This window comes from Salvelinus alpinus, chromosome 14 (assembly GCF_045679555.1).
Source record: "Salvelinus alpinus chromosome 14, SLU_Salpinus.1, whole genome shotgun sequence".
In the NCBI taxonomy this organism is placed as follows: domain Eukaryota; kingdom Metazoa; phylum Chordata; class Actinopteri; order Salmoniformes; family Salmonidae; genus Salvelinus; species Salvelinus alpinus.
This window is the reverse complement of record NC_092099.1, coordinates 23205222-23225988: the sequence shown is the minus strand read 5'-3', so window position 1 is coordinate 23225988 and position 20767 is coordinate 23205222. Positions and strand designations below refer to the sequence as shown.

General features: G+C 41.4%; 1 protein-coding gene across 1 annotated transcript in view; it reads right to left on the bottom strand.

The window, feature by feature from the left end:
- Nucleotides 1–9018, bottom strand: part of LOC139538613 (amine oxidase [flavin-containing]-like) — a 75073-nt gene extending 66055 nt beyond the window's left edge. The window contains exon 1 of the mRNA XM_071340846.1: nt 8867–9018. Within this exon, the coding sequence (XP_071196947.1) occupies nt 8867–8918 (52 nt within the window). The 5' untranslated portion in view covers nt 8919–9018. The remainder of the gene's footprint in view (nt 1–8866) is intronic.
- Nucleotides 9019–20767: the final 11749 nt, after the last annotated feature.

Here is a 20767-nt window from a genome sequence, read left to right as displayed (position 1 = left end):
ACTATTAAGTTATTGTCTATGCATATCAACCATGACCACTGATTTGACCTGTGACCCCCTAAGTAAAAACAATAACCACACAAAGTCAAACAGAAAAAAACACAAGAAAGTTGGATAAAGACATTTACATTGTAGATACTGCACAAAGTTGTAAGTATAAACATTCTGCTTGATGAAATAGTCCTTACCTTATGGTTGAAAAAAATGCTTGAGGGTTACTACAATACAACATTAAAAACATGAAAATATAACTACATAAAACCATTAAATACAGTTGAAATGTAGTTAGAACTCACACATCAAACAGAAAACCAATAAGAAAGTTGGATAAACACATTTAGATTGAAGATACTGCACTTTGCCTTTGCATTACCCATATAGTTGTTTAAGGTCATACAAAGGCAGAGTGCAGAATCTGTATTTTAGGGGTCATAGGTCAAATCAGTGGTCATGGTTGATATGCACAAAAAATACTTCATAATAAGATGATACATCAGTGCATTATCACTTATCTACCTACAACATATTTGGCTGATTAGCAAAAAGATGCGTTACTGCTACTGTAGTTACTGCGTTTTGCCTTTGTAGTAATATACAGTTTAATTTTAAAGGATAATAAGGCTGACTGAACTGTTCATAGAGAGTTCTAGGAAGAACCCTTCAAAGATAAAAGTGTTCTTAGTAGAACCGTTCATGAATATGTACAATATATGCTGTATGAATAGTGCGTAAATTGTATTTTTGTTGTCTCTTGGTCTTTCCAATATATAACTCTTATTTAATGTTTAATTTAGAATTTAATGTAATATCATATGTTGTTCTTGTCTATAACTGTTTTGTACTTTTTGTTTAATATGTATTTGTATGTTTTATGTGGATACCAGGAAGAATAGCTGCAGCATGTGTGGTAGCTAATGGGGATCCCAATAAACTAAACTAAACTAAACCAGGAAAAAGGATTCAACCTTACTGTGTTTGGTCCTTGATGTATTGGTGTACTTTCTCCCCTGCCAGAGGTGCATGATTTGATCATCGATCAGATCAATCTATCTATCAATTATTCACAATGAATCATCTTTGTATTAGAGTCCCTGCAGTACTCTTGAACCTCTCCCACAGCTTGACTGCCATTATCTAACATCCCATTATCTAACATCCCATTATCTAACATCGCGTTATCTAACAATAAAGAGCTCATATGTCAGTGTGGACTCATCAACCACCCTATCTATAATATTCCCTCTGTCTTTCCAGCTGTGCAAACAAGAAAAGCTATCAATTAACTTTTACCATTAGATATATCGGTAGTGTATGTGCTCTACTTTATTTACCTGCTATAAATTAATGTTTGAGATGTTTCTTCGAGGCTTCAGCTGTGTCTCTCTCACCCTGGAAACAATGGCAGCTATGGATTTGAATAGCTCTCTCGCTCTCTCTCGCTCTCTGATGTTTGTCAGAGTGATGAGAACACCTGAAATGACTGTATACTGGCACACAGAACACTGTGCCCTCTTTAGAGAGGTAGTCAAGTGAGATCAAACACACATTCTTCAGTAGGTAGGTATAAAATACATAGAGCCTGCGCTTATAATCTCCAGGAAGTGTACCACGCCCATATTTATAGACATAAGACAAGCACTAAGTTCATGATGGCGCCGGTGGGTAGGGCTGCCGTCTTATTGGCCCTCAACCAATCATGCTATTTTGTTTGTTTTTTCGCGTTGTTCGTAACTTGTTTTGTACATAATGTTGCTGCTACTGCCTCCTATGACCGAAAATAACTTCTAAACATCAGAACTGGGATTGGAGAATTTTATAATAAGCTGTATTCTTCAATGAGTCGGACGCGAGGGATATACTGTTGACACCCGACCAGGCCCCGATCCCTGTGATTCGCTGGAGAAGGAAACGGCGATTCCGAGGCAAAAGATCAGGTTGCCTTGTGAGGACCAGGCGACGAATGGCTATTCTGCCCTTGCCCTCCGTTCTGCTAGCTAACGTTCAATCGCTAGAAAATAAATGGGAAGAACTGAAAGCACGTACATCCTACCAACGGGACATCAAAACTGTAAGATTTTGTCGTGGAGTCGTGGATGTTGTATTCGGCGCATGTGACAAATACAATTTTATTTTATTTGCTTTGAATTAAGGCGGTCTTTACATATTTAAGTTTTCATTTTTATGAAAGACTGTAACACCAGGAAATCAGCTCCAAGTGATTTTAATTCAGGAAATCTGTTCCCAAGTATTCCCACACATAATAGAGAGACACGTGATCTTATAGAAATGTAAGCAAATTATTGAAATAATGTTTTAGTCAAATATGTTTGGGCTTCTTGCGGTCAATTTGCAGTCTACAAATCATTTGTAATTATGTTCCGGCCCCCCGACCAGCCACTCAAGAAAAAAATTGTCTAGTTGATGATCCCTTCTTTACGCCCTGAAGCCCCTGAAGATTTTCTGCAAAATCCTTTGTATAAACAGTACTGTAGCTACAATACTGTAGATAATCCTAACCCACACCTGTTTTATATTGTGTTCCACAACACATTGACTGCAGGGCTCTCTGCCTCTGCTAACACTAATACAAAAGGCAAGCTGGAGTTGGCTGGCTGAAGGCCTTTGGAAACATCTACTGAGTCTTGACCCAGAATTTCTATTGAGCGTGATGTAATTACACAGCCACTTAACTTTTACACCAATGTTCCAGGGGAAAGGTTCAGGAGAAGGGGAATCCAGCTGCTTTCTATAAATATCTGGCCCTCAGTCAACAGCCCAGTCAAACCAAGCCTGCGTCCAAATCGCTAAGCAGTGTATGTCAAAGCAGTGTGCCGATACCTGTATTACTTTATCAGAAGCATGTGATCAATGACATCCGAAGCTTAATTTTGTCAAACAACCACCTTTTTGATTTGGTATTGGTTTCGGTAGAAGACAAAAAAGGATACGGCGTGTGGGACATCGTCTATAATTATTTGGCTGGTCTAAATTATTTTCACCAGCAGGTGCCACTAGTGTACACTGTGTTGATCAAATCCTTGAGTAATGAACCTATTTTCGACACAATTGGCTGGAAAGTCCCAATGCTTCAGAAAGCTCTGTTTCTCCATCACTAGTAAATAGTGGACAGAACATACAGGTTATTTCTTAGTTAGGTTATTGGCTTGAAGGCATGGTTTAGTAGGGGCTTGGCTTTCAAATAGTTTTTTTTGGCCACCCATGAGAGTAAACGTCACCCCGGTTAATCTGTTTTGTTCTATTGTCAACAAATGTTACGGTTGAGCACTGACACTTTTGTAGCTTAATGAGGTGTATACAAGTTGAATTCCTCAAGTGCCTATGTGTATCCCAATGTTTGAATAGTTACCACTTTGTTATCATATTTAAATAATAATGTTATTAATTGCATATTAGAATATTGACTTATAAATCAGAAACAATTCTAAAAATCAACCTGCAATAAAGCATGCTGGGAAATATGATAATGATGGGTTCTAGTTTTGGTTTAACACTGGTTACTAACACCAACACCGGGGTTATTTTATACCAATGAGTGTTAATTTCACACTTACAGAGTTAATTTAACACCAGCATCAACACTATAAATGTCTCTTTCTCTCTGGTTTGGTAACAGTCTGTGTTAAATGTTCTCCAATCTCGGAATTAGTGATGACTCAAGGAACCCTGGAGATCCTCAAGGAACCCCTGGAGTTCCTCAGGGAACCATTGCTAGTCAATGGTTCATATTTGCACATTCGGTTTAGTTGAGGGGTTCTTGGAGGAACCTTTAATGGTTCAATGTAGGTTGAGGTTGAACACTGACAGGTTTGTAGCTACAATGAGGCTAACAGAGGTGTCTGAGCTCTTCAAGAGCCTATGCATATCCCAAAGTTGGAATAGTTACTACTTTATTCCTCTTGCTGCTCTGTAATTATTAGAATAATAAAATAATTTGCAGTGTATGAACTTAACATGATGAACAGGAATTACATTTACGCTAAAGGGTGGCCAAAAATAACTATCTGAAAGCCATGCCTCCAGTCTGATAGGCTGCCCCCTCTACAATATATGATCAAAAAGGTAAAAATGTGAATCCCTCCCATCACAGGGGTTCTTCTGAAGCCATTTTCAGAGGGGTTCCTTTTGACCTGGAAAGATTCCGCCTGTGTGGCAACCCAAAAGGTTCTTCCAGGTGACAGGTAGACTACTGGTTAGAGTATTGGGCCAGAAACCGAAATGTTGCTTGTTCAAATACCTGAGGTGCAAGGTGCAAATATAATGATGTGCCCTTGAACAAGGCACTTAGCCCTAATTTGCTCCAGCGGTGCCGTACTACTATGACCCTGTAAAACAACACATTTCACCTCACCTATCCAGTGCTGCTGCTAGCACCCCTGGGGGCCAAGGGGCTGGTGGCTGCATGATGAATTGCAGAGGACAATTTGCAGCAAGAAGAGAACACAGCTCTCCACTGCTCGGTACATAAGGAGAAGCAGAGAGGGGGGGGGGGCATTACCCTCTCTCCTTTGATTAGAGACAGTGATTGAAATAAGTGGGCCTCATTGTCACCTTCTAAAGGGCAACAGCACAGACAAACAGAGATATTTAAACCTTGTCCTAGTGTAACTGTAGGAGAAAGAGAGAGAGAGAGATAGAACAAGAGAAAGAAAGAGAGAGAGAGCAAAGTGTGACACACTATGATTCATATGTAAACCTGCAGAGACATGCTTTTATAAATACAAAGGAGTAATTAAGAAATATGTATTTCGCTATTGCAGAATAATTTTTCTCTATTATTCTGTCTATTGTTGAATATTTATTGCAGAGGTGGTGGATATGCTTAAGACGATGCTGAGTTTACCTATAAGGTTCGGGTCTGCAGGCAATATCTTAATGCTATCTATGTTTCCAGGCTGTATCACAACCGGCCGTGATTGGGAGACCCATAGGGCGGCGCCCAATTGGCCCAGCATCGTCCGGATTAGGTTTGGCCAGGGCAGGCCGTCATTGTAAAAAATAATTTGTTCTTTGCTGACTTGCTAAGTTAAATAAAGGTTAAATACAAAAAATAAATTCAACATAAAGTGATGAAAACTCTATTCCACTTCAATTCAACCCTGAGACAACCCTCTCTACAGAACCCTCTCTACGGAACCCTCTCTACGGAACCCTCTCTACGGAACTCTCCTTTATTAATCATAGTCATTCACAGACAGGCCAAAATACCTCTCCGAAACAACATTTAACAGCGTAACTGATACATTAGGCTGTAGTATGGAAATATGATTATACTGGATTTGAAACGACAGTATGTGATTCACTAACAGGAACATTGGTGTAGCAGCTGATAAACTGGTTTTAATCCAGATATTTAACATGGTCTGTCCTATTAGGAGTTGAGCTCTTATTGACTGTCTGCCAGCACTGACTGACCTAAATCAATGTTTCCAAACTCGGTTCAACACAGGTTCCACTTGTCGAAAGCTGTAATAGCCCTGTGTGACACTTCCTCAACCAAGACATTTGACAGCTCTTGTTCTGTCTCCGGGAAAGAAAAGAGTTTACTTACTATTTATTACTCACCACTCAGCTTCTACAACTGTAGAAATAAAATGGGTTCAACCTAGCCAAGTCTGGAGTTCAGACTTAGAAGGCACCAGTGGTGGTTAGTGCCGTTTAAGTTGAGGAAGGACGTAACATTTTTTTCATGAACATGGCCTTATTTCTATTACCACATTTTGGATGACTGTCATTCATATTCCATTCACCCAGTTAAATGTAACACACGATTGGTTTAGGCTACTACATGATACTCTCATTTTCCCTCTACCCATCATGAGGTTGCTACAACCTGGCCTATGAATGAAAGTTTACAACATAGGTACACACAGGTCGAGAGAAACATTTGAGGTGACAGACAGGGACACATGGACAGACAGTGATACATTCAATACCGCCTTTCACACTCTTGCCTGCATATAGTGTGTAATCCTTAGTCCAATAGTAGCAAACGAGAGTTTCTATTGGACAAATTCAGGTATGTTTATGCCCGTTTGGTTCCGTTTGCTTCTGTTTAAGAAACGTTTCTCAATGAATACATCACTGATCACGCGTAAAAACAATTCACATTCATAGCTGCCAAATTGTATTCCTTCTCGCATCTATGCACTCTCCTCCTCTCACCTTTTCCCTTCGCTTGTAGACTTCAATGCACAACACATCAGCTATATGTGACCAGGCAAAAAAAACTTTCTAAGCCAAACCATATCATAACCGCTACACACAGCCTACATTGTTGTCACCCGCTACAATCATGCAGTAACCTTACAGTGTACAGTCAGTAAGGGTCTGTAGTGACGCCTCTAACACTGAGATGCAGTGCCTTAGACCGCTACGCATCTCGGGAGCCCCTATCTAGCTTTCTCTTGCTTCTACATCATTTTGGAATAAATTAATTTGTTCAAAACTGTTCAACTTTCTTTCTCTCTTTGAGTCAACTACTCACCACATTTCATGCACTGCAGTGCTAGCTAGCTGTAACATGCTTTCAGTACTAGATTCATTCTCTGATCCTTTGATTGGGTGGACAACATGTCAGTTCAAGCTGCAAGAGCTCTGATAGGTTGGAGGACATCCTCCGGAAGTTGTCATAATTACTGTGTAAGTCTACGGAAGGGGGGGAGAACCATGAGCCTCCTACGTTTTGTATTGAAGTCAATGTACCCAGAGGATGACAGAAGATAGCTGTCCTCTGGCTACACCATGGTGCTACCCTACAGAGTGCTGTTGAGCCTACTGTAGAGCTTCATTGCAAAACACTGTGTTTTAATGAATTATTTGGCGACGTGATTATATTTAGTGTAGTTTTATCTTAAAAGGATAACTTTTTAAATGTTTTACAATAAAAAAATGATCAAATTCACTGAGGAGGATGGTCATCCCCTTCCTCCTCTGAGGAGCCTCCACTGGAGGGCACATGATTACAGACATTGATTCAGCCATAGCATACAGTAAGCATTATTTTCCACAATTTCATTGGCAACAATATTTGAATGCTCTAATCCAACATATTCCATGTGGGAGGTGATATACTCTCTCCAGCTGCATAGAGAATGTGAAAAATCGGTCGATGTGCCTTTGAGCAAGGCACTTAACCATAATTTGCTTCAGGGGCGCCGTACTACTATGGCTGACCCTGTAATACAACACATTTCATTGCACCTAGGTGACAATAAAAATATATATTATTTTCATGTCACGGGCAGTACCTGAACCCTGGTTTCCCACAGGAGAAAACAACTTCTTAACCATTTTACCAAGAGAAAATTCCCTGTTGGGCCGAAGGTGGCAGTGATTTTAAAGTCGCAGGTACTGCATCATGAAACCGTGAGCCTGACTCTCGTACGCTATATATAATATAGCTAATATTGCTGTTATAGTATTCTATATGCAATCCCTATTTAAGTGGATGCTTACTCATAGCATTGATGCTTATAAGGCAGACTTGATTTTTATTGGGACTTTACAGCCCTCTATGAGACTACACCCATACAGCTATTTACACACAGCAAATGCAAAACACCACCAGCTAGCCGTATGCATTATGTGGGGTTAGAGTCATCACACAGTCAGACTTTCAAATCAGGACACAGCTTTATGTGTGAGATGAGATGAAATCACGATCAGCAACTCAAATGACATATCAGGCAAACTGTGACTGCTAGTTGTGTGAAATGCTGACATGACAAATAAGATAACTGTTGCATACAGGTGTAGGATCTTAATTTGACCAGTTTCTCACAGCAGGAAATGTATCCTGTAGAAAAAGGAAATGTGCATTATTGTATGGATTATAATTAATGTAAATGTGTATAGGGGTTGATGCATTTTTTGTTAGCGCAAATCAAGTCTGACATTTTAAAATGGAAATTACTAACTTTTAGTAATTTTAAACCACCTTTCAGTTTTCTCAATGTCATTCAATTCAGCATTGAAAAAAGGGTCAAGTTAAAATGTGCTCCACCTGAGCCAGTGTAAACACAGGTCAGAGACCACTATAACACACCAAATGTGTTTGATAAATCCTTTTCGTGTTATTCTATGTCTCTTAAAGGGAAAGTAATCCAAAACGCATTGAAAGTAAACTGATTACGTTACAGAGTTTGGGGGTAATCCAAAAGTGATGTTACTGATTACAATTATGGACAGGTAACACGTAACTGTAATATATTACATTTGGAAAGTAACTTACCAACCCTGTATAAGGTAAAATAAGGCTTTTAAAGTTTGTGACTGTGATGTGGAGAATTAGGCTACAGCAACCCTAGTCGGAAGTCAAATGTCATATAGCCTATACTGCATGTTCATCATATCAAGTGCATGACAGCAAAGAATAGCACGAACAAAGATGCTCCAGTTGTTAAATTGTAACCACTGTTGTTACAATATTAAAGAAATATGGTGCAACATGTGCATTTGGACACTCCTACTACAAAGCGACATGTTATCAGTCGATGTAGCTTCACGGAAGAGACTATCTACAAGCAAAGCAAACGCAGAGGAACTAAAACTGCACAGTAAGTCCATATTGATTAAGAATAACGCGTATTCAATCATGGCCAATGTAGGCTATATGCCTCTACAATAACAGCGCACATTTATTGTCTGACTTGTGGGCTACAGTGTTGCACATTTGTGCTGCAACAGTTGGCCACTTACATAAAGCAATGTGGCCGCTATTCGTACAATATCATATCACCCCGAGTTCCTATCGATTCCCTTCCTCGCAGTCCATTGTAATATTCCCAGTAGTCTATTTACTAACTGCAGTAAATTGTTTGGAAGCTTCCCTTTAAATTGCACGTACCTGATATTCCTCCTCCGATCACTATTACGTCGTATGTGTTCGGTGCTGTCATGGTGTTGTTTTGCCGGTCTCTCTCTTTCTCTCTCTGTACGTCCGCTGCCTGCTGTTCGCTCGCCTCGCTCGGTGCTGGACGCCAGGCGGACAGAGGATCGCATCTGTATTAAAAGCGGAGAGACAGGCCCACTTGAGCCGACTCCGCCTACGGGTTGCAGCCTAGCCTACTCTGCATGATTTTATTCTGATGTCAGGGGTGAGAGAGGGACCATACATGCTCTTTGTCCTAGAACTACACCTGCTCTAATAGGCTAGGCCTACTGTAGTATAGAATTTGGACATTATATACTGAGATAGGGTAGTGTGATTGCATGCTTAGTAGCAATGCGTTGTTTTGCAATCCTGCACATGTAGCCACTAATCCTGTAAAACAAGATTACAGTTACAGTATCCATGATACAGTATCAGGTGTTGATGTGTTGCAGTATCAAGTATGCTAGGTTATGGAGGGTCAGTTTAAAGTCATTGGTCAATGGTCACTATAGAAAGGCTAACATTATAGATGAGTTATTATGCATGGACAAGTAATGACTGAACATTAGTCTTCATGACTGGACATGATAGCAATTAGATAGCAAAGCATGAGCTAAGTGACACCATTAAGTTATGTGTGATACATTTATAAGTTGTTATTCATACTGTAAATCATAGGCTATATAGGCCTACAGCTGTCCATATAAATGTATTAACAATTTGGATTTAGTCATTAATGTCGCCCCCTTGTGGAAATATTTGGTCATCAAAACACTGAATAAATTGCCTTTTTACTCTCTGATTATGAACCTTTTACACTGCCATGGGGTCCAAAACAACTTCCAGCTAACTGAGCCCCTTTCTCTAGCCCTGGCCCAGCCCTGGCCCCTCAGTTACTGTAGACTTTGGGGTAACTAGTTGAGGTGTCTGGGGACCTTGACCTACCGCTATACTAGCCTTTCATAGGGGATAACAATGAGCATGTTGTGCAGTATAGAGCAGTGTAGTGTAGAATATAGAGAGTGCGTAGGCAGAGATCTGTGTCTTAGCGAGTGTCCAGTACAGTGTATTATATGATCCATAATGGGTATATTGTGGTTAATCATATAATCTGAGTTAGATCCCATATGGTTTAAGCTAGTAAAGTGCCATGCTGCACAGTAAATTTTCCAGTGTTAGAATCAACATTGAAAGAGTGGGACCATATACACACTGGAACCAGTGTTAACACTTTGTATTCAGGATAATACGTTAATTGCTTTACCACATTTTTTGCAATATTACTTTAGTGCCTTGTTGAAAACAGGATGCATGTTTTGGAATGTTTTCACTCTGTCAATTAAGTTAGTATTGTGGAGTAACTAAAATGTTGTTGATCCATCCTAATTTTTCTCTTTTACAGCCATTAAACTCTGTAACTGTTTTAAAGTCACCATTGGCCTCATGGTTAAATCCCTGAGCAGTTTCCTTCCTCTCCGGCATCTGAGTTAGGAAGGACGCCTGTATCTTTGTAGTGACTGGGTGTATTGATACACCATCGAAAGTGTAATTAATAACTTCACCATGCTCAAAGGGATATTCAATGTCTGCTTTTTTGTATTTTTACCCATCTACCAATAGGTGCCTTTCTTTGCGAGGCATTGGAAAACCTCCCTGGTCTTTGTGGCTGCATCTGTCAGAAATTCACTGCTCGACTGAGGGACCTTGCCTTACAGTATGGTGGGGTACAGAGAGGAGTTAGTCATTAAAAAATCATGTTAAAAACTATTATTACACACAGAGTGAGTCCATGCAACTTATGTGACTTGTTAAGCACATTTTTACTCCTGAACTTATTTAGGCTTGCCATAAAAAATGGGTTGAATACTTATTGATTCAATACCTTTTTTTTTTTTCTTCTTTTTTTTTACTAAAGTCAGTATTTTTTTTCACAAACAAACTAATAAAAATGTAAAATAAAACATTGTACAGCATAAAAACATTGAGCATGACATCAAGACATATCCTCCAACATAGCATACATACACAGTCAAATAGTATCTAACAAGCTACAGTACATAATAAATGGGTTCACAAGCATAAGTCATCACCTCCCAGTCTTAGAAACGTATCCAGCTTCTAGAATTGTCATTTCTACCAGTGATCCTAGCAACCATGTGTTCATACTATGCTACCACCAACATTGATTCTATCCACTGTTTCAGAGTAGGAGTGGCATGACCCTTCCAAATTCTAACGATTACTCTAGCTGCTATAACCATACCAACAGTGATCAGTGCAAATTTCTCATTTGTTACATTAGGTAACTCTGTTCTATCACCCAAGAGACATATATTCTCAGTGAAACTGGAATTGTTAACTCAAACCATTCCTCCAGATATTTGAAAACATCCTTCTAGAAAGGTAGCAGTAATGTACATTCCCATATTGCGTGTAAAAATGTCCAAGTGTCTTTTTGGCATTTCCAACACAGATAACGTATGAAGCCTTGTTGGGGTCCAATAAAACCTATGTAGTATCTTGTATTGAGTAAGTTTCCCCCTGGCTTCCCTTATGTTGCTCCCTGAGCTGGACAAGATCATTCAAACAGGTATCATCCTCAAGTTCACACTGAAGGTCAGTTTGGTTTTTACAGTCTTTACTCTGCAGATGACTAAATATTGAGTAAAAAATGGCTGCTTTATGTTTGGGTAATTCCAAATACACAGCTATTGGGTCCTTTCCTGGATTTTGTTGAAGGCCTGTTAACAAACATTCTCTCAGTTGTAAATATTTCCAGAAATGCTCCTTTTCTCCCACATCATATTTTTGTACCAAATCTGAGTATGGCATTAAAACATCTTCATTTTACAGATCACCTATAGTATGAATTCCTTTCATTAGCCACTGTTTCCAGTACACAGACTTCTTTCGTGTCCTTAGCCTAGGATTGTGCCACAATGATGAGTATTCTTGTTATAGATGTGAAATTCCACATATCTTGTGTACTGTTCTCCACACCTCTTTTGAGTGTAACAAAATTGGGTTGGGAGTATCAACAGACCTCTCCCCAATAAGACTGTGACAGAGTATCAACAGACCTATCCCCTGTAAGACTGTGACAGAGTATCAACAGACCTCTCCCCTGTAAGACTGTGACAGAGTATCAACAGACCTCTCCCCAATAAGACTGTGACGGAGTATCAACAGACCTCTCCCCTGTGGGACTGTGACAGAGTATCAACAGACCTCTCCCCTGTAAGACTGTGACAGAGTATCAACAGACCTCTCCCCAATAAGACTGTGACGGAGTATCAACAGACCTCTCCCCTGTAAGACTGTGACAGAGTATCAACAGACCTCTCCCCAATAAGACTGTGACAGAGTATCAACAGACCTCTCCCCTGTAAGACTGTGACAGAGTATCAACAGACCTCTCCCCTGTAAGACTGTGACAGAGTATCAACAGACCTCTCCCCTGTAAGACTGTGACAGAGTATCAACAGACCTCTCCCCTGTAAGACTGTGACAGAGTATCAACAGACCTCTCCCCTGTAAGACTGTGACAGAGTATCAACAGACCTCTCCCCTGTAAGACTGTGACAGAGTATCAACAGACCTCTCCCCTGTAAGACTGTGACAGAGTATCAACAGACCTCTCCCCTGTAAGACTGTGACAGAGTATCAACAGACCTCTCCCCTGTAAGACTGTGACAGAGTATCAACAGACCTCTCCACTGTAAGACTGTGACAGAGTATCAACAGACCTCTCCCCAATAAGACTGTGACGGAGTATCAACAGACCTCTCCCCTGTGGGACTGTGACAGAGTATCAACAGACCTCTCCCCTGTAAGACTGTGACAGAGTATCAACAGACCTCTCCCCAATAAGACTGTGACGGAGTATCAACAGACCTCTCCCCTGTAAGACTGTGACAGAGTATCAACAGACCTCTCCCCAATAAGACTGTGACAGAGTATCAACAGACCTCTCCCCTGTAAGACTGTGACAGAGTATCAACAGACCTCTCCCCTGTAAGACTGTGACAGAGTATCAACAGACCTCTCCCCTGTAAGACTGTGACAGAGTATCAACAGACCTCTCCCCTGTAAGACTGTGACAGAGTATCAACAGACCTCTCCCCTGTAAGACTGTGACAGAGTATCAACAGACCTCTCCCCTGTAAGACTGTGACAGAGTATCAACAGACCTCTCCCCTGTAAGACTGTGACAGAGTATCAACAGACCTCTCCCCTGTAAGACTGTGACAGAGTATCAACAGACCTCTCCCCTGTAAGACTGTGACAGAGTATCAACAGACCTCTCCCCTGTAAGACTGTGACAGAGTATCAACAGACCTCTCCACTGTAAGACTGTGACAGAGTATCAACAGACCTCTCCCCTGTAAGACTGTGACAGAGTATCAACAGACCTCTCCCCTGTAAGACTGTGACAGAGTATCAACAGACCTATCCCCTGTAAGACTGTGACAGAGTATCAACAGACCTCTCCCCAATAAGACTGTGACGGAGTATCAACAGACCTCTCCCCTGTAAGACTGTGACAGAGTATCAACAGACCTCTCCCCTGTAAGACTGTGACAGAGTATCAACAGACCTCTCCCCTGTAAGACTGTGACAGAGTATCAACAGACCTCTCCCCTGTAAGACTGTGACAGAGTATCAACAGACCTCTCCCCAATAAGACTGTGACGGAGTATCAACAGACAGCTCCCCTGTAAGACTGTGACAGAGTATCAACAGACCTCTCCCCTGTAAGACTGTGACAGAGTATCAACAGACCTCTCCACTGTAAGACTGTGACGGAGTATCAACAGACCTCTCCCCTGTAAGACTGTGACAGAGTATCAACAGACCTCTCCCCTGTGAGACTGTGACAGAGTATCAACAGACCTCTCCCCTGTAAGACTGTGACAGAGTATCAACAGACCTCTCCACTGTAAGACTGTGACAGAGTATCAACAGACCTCTCCCCTGTAAGACTGTGACAGAGTATCAACAGACCTCTCCCCTGTAAGACTGTGACAGAGTATCAACAGACCTCTCCCCAATAAGACTGTGACAGAGTATCAACAGACCTCTCCCCTGTAAGACTGTGACAGAGTATCAACTGACCTCTCCCCTGTAAGACTGTGTGACAGAGTATCAACAGGCGTGAAAGGATAACTTGGTTCCCGTTCTATTGTTATCCAATCCAAGCCAGCATACCCTTTACCCCAACGCTTCGCCAATTTAGCCATTTCAAATGATACATTTTACAATTTAACATCTGGTAAAGCCAAGCCTCCTACATCCATTGGTAAGCACATCTTCTTCATATTAATCGTGTTTTTCTCCCTATCCCACAAAACGTTTTTAGTTAATTTGTCATATTGTTTAAAATAACTGCCAGGAATATTCATAGGTAACATTGCAGAGATATGTTTAAATTATGGGACCACAACCATTTTAATCATGTTGATCTTTCCCCATAAAGAAAGTTTGATATTTTCCCATTTTTCTAAATTGGTCTTAATCTTGACTAGTAGTGGCTAAAAATGTTGTCCCATCACTTCCTCTAAATTTGAGCTCAACTTAATATCCAAATATTTCATCCCAGTAGGAACCCATTTGACATTAAATGGGGTAACATTTCCAGAGTACATATAGCATTATTTGGCATTGCTTCCGACTCATCCCATTGCATTTTGTAACCTGACATACTAGAATATGATTCAATACAAGTAAGTAATCATGGTACAGACTGAAGAGGATCAGAGACCAGCAGTAGAATGTCATCTGCATACATAAGCAGCTTCTGTTTTTTTCCTCCTCCATGTACACCCCTAATTTCTGTATCTGTTCTTATCATTGTTGCAAGAGGCTCTAAAACTATGGTAAACAGGAGAGGGGAGAGCGAGCCACCCTGCCTTCTGCCTCTAGAAAGACAAAAAAAAAAGAAGACATCATAAGTACTGCTGCTTTAGGATTGGAATAGAGGACCCCTATCCATATACAAAAGTCAGGCCCAAAACCACATTTTTCTAGGGTTCTAAGGAAAAAAGCCCACTCTACCCTATTAAATGCCTTCTCAGCATCTAAGGAGACAGCAGCGGTAGCGGTTTAACCACATGAGATGTAAGAGCCTCCTCATAATATCAGTTAAGGTCCTGTTCTTAATAAATCCTACTTGGTCACTATGTATAATATTAGGTAGTTCCTTCTCTAAGCGTAAGAATCTTACAATCCACATTAAGGAGGCTGATAGTTAAAATTCCCAGGTTCTGTAGTATCTCAATCCTTTTTAGGAATCAGCGATATCAAAGCCTCATTAAAGGTGTTCGGAAGGGATCCATTTTTAAATGCCTCCTGGTAAACCACTGTCAAATAAAATAAAATGTTATTGGTCACATACACATGGTTAGCAGATGTTAATTCTAGATGTTAAATCTAGTTCCGACAGTGCAGTAATATCTAACAAGTAATCTAACAATTCTACAACTACCTAATACACACACATCTAAGTAAAGGGATGGAATAAGAATATGTACATATAAATATATGGATGAGCGATGACTGGCATAGGCAGATGCAATAGAATACAGTATATACAGTGGGGAGAACAAGTATTTGATACACTGCCGATTTTGCAGGTTTTCCTACTTACAAAGCATGTAGAGGTCTGTAATTTTTATCATAGGTACACTTCAACTGTGAGAGACGGAATCTAAAACAAAAATCCAGAAAATCACATTGTATGATTTTTAAGTAATTAATTTGCATTTTATTGCATGACATAAGTATTTGATCACCTACCAACCAGTAAGAATTCCGGCTCTCACAGACCTGTTAGTTTTTCTTTAAGAAGCCCTCCTGTTCTCCACTCATTACCTGTATTAACTGCACCTGTTTGAACTCGTTACCTGTATAAAAGACACCTGTCCACACACTCAATCAAACAGACTCCAACCTCTCCACAATGGCCAAGACCAGAGAGCTGTGTAAGGACATCAGGGATAAAATTGTAGACCTGCACAAGGCTGGGATGGGCTACAGGACAATAGGCAAGCAGCTTGGTGAGAAGGCAACAACTGTTGGCGCAATTATTAGAAAATATAAGAAAATATAAGAAGTTCAAGATGATGGTCAATCACCCTCGGTCTGGGGCTCCATGCAAGATCTCACCTCGTGGGGCATCAATGATCATGAGGAAGGTGAGGGATCAGCCCAGAACTACACGGCAGGACCTGGTCAATGACCTGAAGAGAGCTGGGACCACAGTCTCAAAGAAAACCATTAGTAACACACTACGCCGTCATGGATTAAAATCCTGCAGCGCACACAAGGTCCCTCTGCTCAAGCAGGCGCATGTCCAGGCCCGTCTGAAGTTTGCCAATGACCATCTGGATGATCCAGAGGAGGAATGGGAGAAGGTCATGTGGTCTGATGATTCAAAAATAGAGCTTTTTGGTCTAAACTCCACTCGCCGTGTTTGGAGGAAGAAGAAGGATGAGTACAACCCCAAGAACACCATCCCAACCGTGAAGCATGGAGGTGGAAACATCATTCTTTGGGGATGCTTTTCTGCAAAGGGGACAGGACGACTGCACCGTATTGAGGGGAGGATGGATGGGGCCATGTATTGCGAGATCTTAGCCAACAACCTCCTTCCCTCAGTAAGAGCATTGATGATGGGTCGTGACTGGGTCTTCCAGCATGACAACGACCCGAAACACACAGCCAGGGCAACTAAGGAGTGGCTCCGTAAGAGGTATCTCAAGGTCCTGGAGTGGCCTAGCCAGTCTCCAGACCTGAACCCAATATAAAATCTTTGGAGGGAGCTGAAAGTCCGTATTGCCCAGCGACAGCCCCGAAACCTGAAGGATCTGGAGAAGGTCTGTATGGAGGAGTGGGCCAAAATCCCTGCTGCAGTGTGTGCAAACCTGGTCAAGAACTACAGGAAACGTATGATCTCTGTAATTGCAAACAAAGGATTCTGTACCAAATATTAAGTTCTGCTTTTCTGATGTATCAAATACTTATGTCATGCAATAAAATGCAAATTAATTACTTAAAAATCATACAATGTGATTTTCTGGATTTTTGTTTTAGATTCCGTCTCTCACAGTTGAAGTGTACCTATGATAAAAATTACAGACCTCTACATGCTTTGTAAGTAGGAAAATCTGCAAAATCAGCAGTGTATCAAATACTTGTTCTCCCCACTGTACATATGAGATGAGTAATGCAAGATATGTAAACATTATTAAAGTGTCATTATTAAAGTGACTAGTGATCCATTTATTAAAGTGGCCAATGATTTTGAGTCTGTATGTAGGCAGCAGCCTCTCTGTGTCAGTGATGGCTGTTTAACAGTCTGATGGCCTTGAGATAGAAGCTGTTTTTTAGTCTCTCGGTCCCAGCTTTGATGCACCTGTACTGACCTCACCTTCTGGATGGTAGCAGGGTGAACAGGCAGTGGCTCGGGTGGTTGTTGTCCTTGATGATCTTTTTGGCCTTCCTGTGACATCGGGTGCTGTAGGTGTCCTGGAGGGCAGGCTGTGTGCCCCCGGTGATGCGTTGGGCAGACTGTACCACCCTCTAGAGAGCCCTGCGTTTGTCGTGGTGCAGCTGCCGTACCAGGCGGTGATACAGCCCGAGAGGATGCTCTTAATTGTAATTGTGCATCTGTAAAAGTTTGTGAGGGTTTTAGGTGACAAGACACATTTCTTCAGCCTCCTGAGGTTGAAGAGGCGCTGTTGCGCTGTTGCGCCTTCTTCACCACACTGTCTGTGTGGGTGGACCATTTCAGTTTGTCCGTGATGTGTACACAGAGGAACTTACAACTTTCCACCTTCTCCACTGCTGTCCCGTTGATGTGGATAGTGGGGTGCTCCCTCTGTGGTTTCCTGAATTCCACGATCATCTCCTTTGTTTTGTTGACGTTGAGTGAGAGGTTGCTTTCCTGACAGCACAATCCGAGTGCCCTCACCTCCTCCCTGTAGGCTGTCTCATCGTTGTTGGTAATCAAGCCCACTACTCAATCATCTGCAAACTTGATAATTGAGTTGGAGGCGTGCATGGCCACACAATCATGGGTGAACAGGGAGAACAGGAGAGGGCTGAGCACGCACCCTTGTGGGGCCCCAGTGTTGAGGATCAGCAAAATGGAAATGTTGTTTCCTACCTTCACCATCTGGGGGCGACACGTCAGAAAGTCCAGGACCCGATCGCACAGGGCGGGGTTGAGACCCAGGGCTTAATGATAAGCTTGGAGGGTACTATGGTTGTCACGATCGTCGTAAGAACATTCGGACCAAAGCGCAGCGTGATATGGGTTCCACATATTTATTGAAGTGAAACGCACAAAACAATAAAGAACAAACGAAACGTGATGTCAATGAAGTGCTCACAGGCAACTACACATAAACAAGATCCAACAAAACACAGTGGGGAAATGGCTGCCTAAATATGATCCCCAATCAGAGACAACGATAAACAGCCGCCTCTGATTGGGAACCATACCAGGCCAACATAGAAATAAACAACCTAGATTACCCACCCTAGTCACACCCCGACCTAACTAAAATAGAGAATAAAAAGGCTCTCTATGGTCAGGGCGTGACAATGGTGTTGAAGCTGAGCTGTAGTCGATTGAACAGCATTCTTACATATTCCTCTTGTCCAGATGGGATAGGGCAGTATGCAGTATGATGGCGATTGCATCGTCTGTGGACCTATTGGGGCGGTATGCAAATTGAAGTGGGTTCAGGGTGGCAGGTAAGGTGGAGGTGAAATGATACTTGATTATTCTCTCAAATGATGACAGAAGTGAGTGCTACGGGGCGATAGTCATTTAGTTCAGTTATCTTTGCCTTCTTGGGTACAGGAACAATGGTGGTTATCTTGAAGCATGTGGGGACAGCAGACTGGGATAGGGAGAGATTGAATATGTCCGTAAACACACCAGCCAGCTGATCTGCGCATGCTCTGAGGACGCGGCTAGGGATGCCGTCTGGGCCGGCAGCCTTGCGAGGGTTAACACTGAAATGTCTTACTCACGTCGGCCATGGAGAAGAAGGGGGGATGAAGTCCTTGGTAGCGGGCCGCGTTGGTGGCACTGTATTATCCTCAAAGCGTGCAAAGAAGGGGTTTAGTTTGTCTGGAAGCGAGACGTCACGGACGACGTGGCTGGTTTTCTTTATGTAGTCCGTAATTGTCTGTAGACCCTGCCACATACGTCTCGTGTCTGAGCCGTTGAATTGCGACTCCACTTTGTCTTTATACTGACATTTTGCTTGTTTGATTGCCTTGCAGAGGGAATAACTAAACTGTTTATTTTTGGCCATATTCCCAGTCATCTTTCCATGGTTGAATGCAGTGTTTCGCGCTTTCAGTTCTGCGCGAATGTCGCCATCTATCCACGGTTTCTGGTTAGGGTAGGTTTTAATAGTCATAGTGGGTACAACATCTCCAATGCACTTCCTTATAAACTCAGGAATGTCAATATATACTTTCTATAATATTCTACAGGAAGGCCGTCCAGACCAGGTGATTTCCCTGCTTTCATAGATAAAGTGGCATTTCTAACCTCCTCTTCTGTTATAGTTCAGTCCAGGTCCTCTACCTGGCTATCTGATAATACAGGTAATTCTATACCAAAAGTATCCATATCTATGGGGCTCGCTGAACAGGAGGATGCATATAAATCTCCATAAAAACATTGAAACACACTGTTTATCTCTTTGGATGAGGTCACCATCTTATTGCCCTTCTTAATTGCTGGAATTACTTTAGAAGTGATCTGCATTAGTAGTTGTCTTGCTAGTAGCCTGCCTGTCTTCTCACCTCCCTCATAAAAACTGGTTCTAAGTCTGAACAGTGCATCTTCTGCCTTTTTATGTCCAGCACCTAAAATGTTCTACTGCTTGAGTTCCTGCACCCCTTATAAAATATTGGCTCAAAGGTATTGTGGAGTTCCTGCACCTAAAAACAGTACAAACAGTACCGGAACTGAAAATGAATACTTCCGTCCATGAGTATTTCAGTCCAAGTCAAGCACTACACATATAGCTATATTCCCCCCGAGAATTCTGTTTCATTCTGGGTTAGGCCTAGTGATAAAATATTAGCATAGATGTAGGATCGTAATTTTGATCACCCTGGACAGCAGGAAATTCAAACTTGTAGTGTATTCAAGGTTAAAAAAGGCTTCTAAAATGAATAATTTCCACTTTAAAATGTCAGACTTGATTTGCCCAAACAAAAAATGTATCAACCCCTACAAAAATGTCCATTCATTATAATCCACACAATAATTCACATTTCCTGTTGCTGCAGAATTATTTTCCTGCTGTGAGAATATAATCAAATGAAGATACTATATATCTAGGTGAATGCATGGAAATCATTTGGTTTCTCCCGTTTTGCGAGGTGTTATCATTGTTTATTAGAATGCAAATTATGAATTTGCTTTGATAAATGCATCACGTATTAGACATTTATTATGTAAAAAGAGCAATACTATTGCCTTTCAGGTGAGCTATCACTGTTTACTGAGAATGTGTAGAGGTGCTAATAGTTTATGCCGTAGACGGCTGGGTTGGCTGTAGTTAGATAGATGAGTAGAAGTCTTTAGTTTGGGTTGATGTAAAAATACAATAGGAGTATACCAAACCATTGTAACATGCAAAGACAGAGGAGATAGAATGTAGCTGTCAGAGTTGGGGATCAATTCCAGTGAGACCATAGTAAGGTTAGAAAATGATCCAAAAATATTGTATGAAGATTTAGATTTAGTTAATGGACAGAGTTGCCCAAAACTGCAGGCAATGTTTGAGAGTGGAGTTTATTCAACAGTTGTGTGTATTCCAATGGTTCAACAGAGGGCGATGA